Raw genomic sequence first — 2,084 nt, forward strand, 5'->3', positions numbered from 1 at the left:
TTTCAGCGCTGCGAGCAGCACTTACCTGGAAGGGCGGTGGAAGGGGAAAAGGTCAATGATATCAATAGGAAACTGGTGGGCCCTTTCTCGGGAAATAAACTTGCAGGGAATGGGACTGACTGGATCGCTCAACAGAGAGCCGGAATGGACCCAGAGGGCAAGGGTTCAAACATTGACCTTTCACCCTCTGGGACCGAGGGGAAAGTGGGGAGGCTCAAATCGAGCCCGCAAAAAGGGGGCGGGGATGGATTCTCTCCATCGGAAGAGCTGGGTAAGGCAGTGGGTTCAGGCCAGTCCCCTGCAACCCAGCCGCTGCTGCCAAGTCGCCAGTGCAGCGAATGGCCTCGACTGATTGTGGCCTTTCTGGATTCTCCAACAGACCTGACCTGGAGCTGACCTGCGCCCTCTATAACCAGGTGGACGAGGAGGTCCACCGCCTGGTCCAGGTGTCCAACCAGCGGCAGAGGGACCTGGAGCACCTGGCCGAGTTCTGGCAGTTCGAGGAGCAGTTTCAGAAGGTAAATGGGCAGCAGACTTGATGGGTGATCAGTAAGCTGCAGATGTATAGAACGTTGGTTCAGCCGCATTTGGAATACTGCGTCCAGTTCTGGTCGCCACACTACCAGAAGGACGTGGAGGCTTTGGTGAGAGTGCAGAGGAGGTTTACCAGGATGTTGCCTGGTATGGAGGGGCTTAGTTATGAGGAGAGATTGGGTAAACTGGGGTTGTTCTCCCTGGAAAGACGGAGGATGAAGGGAGACTTAATAGTGGTGTATAAAATTATGAAAGGCATAGATAGGGTGAACGGTGGGAAGCTTTTCCCCAGGTCAGTGGTGACGTTCATGAGGGGTCATAGGTTCAAGGTGAGGCGGGGGGCGGGGGGAGGTTTAACACGGATATCAGAAGGATGTATTTTACGCAGAGGGTGGTGGGGGCCTGGAATGCGCTGCTGGGCAAGGTGGTGGAGGCGGACACACTGGGAACGTTTAAGGCTTATCTAGATAGCCACATGAACGGAGTGGGAATGGAGGGATACAAAAGAATGGTCTAGTTTGGACCAGGGAGCGGCACGGGCTTGGAGGGCCGAAGGGCCTGTTCCTGTGCTGTATTGTTCTTTGTTCTTTGTTTTCTTTGTTGGGTGTCTCTCCCGACGGATATGGGCAGGGGGAGAGAGAGAGAGGATGAGAAAAAACCTACACATCGTTGGATACTAAGGGGCAATTTAGCATGGCTAATCCACCTAACCTGCACATCTTTGGACACTAAGAGACAATTTAGCATGGCCAATCCACCCAACCTGCTCATCTTTGGACACTAAGGGGCAATTTAACATGGCCAATCCACCTAACCTGTACATCTTTGGACACTAAGGGGCAATTTAGCATGGCCAATCCACCTAACCTGTACATCTTTGGACACTAAGAGACAATTTAGCATGGCCAATCCACCTAACCTGCTCATCTTTGGACACTAAAGGGCAATTTAACATGGCCAATCCACCTAACCTACTCATCTTTGGACACTAAAGGGCAATTTAGCATGGTCAATCCACCTAACCTGTACATCTTTGGACACTAAGGGGCAATTTAGCATGGCCAATCCACCTAACCTGCACATCTTTGGACACTAAGAGACAATTTAGCATGGCCAATCCACCTAACCTGCTCATCTTTGGACACTAAAGGGCAATTTAACATGGCCAATCCACCTAACCTACTCATCTTTGGACACTAAAGGGCAATTTAGCATGGCCAATCCACCTAACCTGTACATCTTTGGACACTAAGGGGCAATTTAGCATGGCCAATCCACCTAACCTGCACATCTTTGGACACTAAGGGACAATTTAGCATGGCCAATCCACCTAACCTGCACATCTTTGGACACTAAGGGACAATTTAGCATGGCCAATCCACCTAACCTGCACATCTTTGGACACTAAGGGACAATTTAGCATGGCCAATCCACCTAACCCGCACAGCTTTGAGGAAACCGGAGGATACCCACGCAGACATCGGGGAGACTCCGCAGAGACGGTCATCCAAAGCCAGAATTGAACCCGGTCCCTGGCACTGTGAGGCAGC

General features: G+C 51.3%; 1 protein-coding gene across 1 annotated transcript in view; it reads left to right on the forward strand.

Moving 5' to 3' along the window:
- The first annotated feature begins 338 nt into the window (after positions 1-338).
- LOC144486901 (puratrophin-1-like) overlaps positions 339-2,084 on the forward strand; it is a 249,901-nt gene continuing 248,155 nt past the window's right edge. Inside the window, exon 1 of the mRNA XM_078204932.1 lies at positions 339-518. Coding sequence (XP_078061058.1) covers positions 339-518 — 180 coding nt within the window. The remainder of the gene's footprint in view (positions 519-2,084) is intronic.

The sequence above is a fragment of the Mustelus asterias genome, unplaced genomic scaffold (assembly GCF_964213995.1).
Source record: "Mustelus asterias unplaced genomic scaffold, sMusAst1.hap1.1 HAP1_SCAFFOLD_510, whole genome shotgun sequence".
Lineage (NCBI taxonomy): Eukaryota > Metazoa > Chordata > Chondrichthyes > Carcharhiniformes > Triakidae > Mustelus > Mustelus asterias.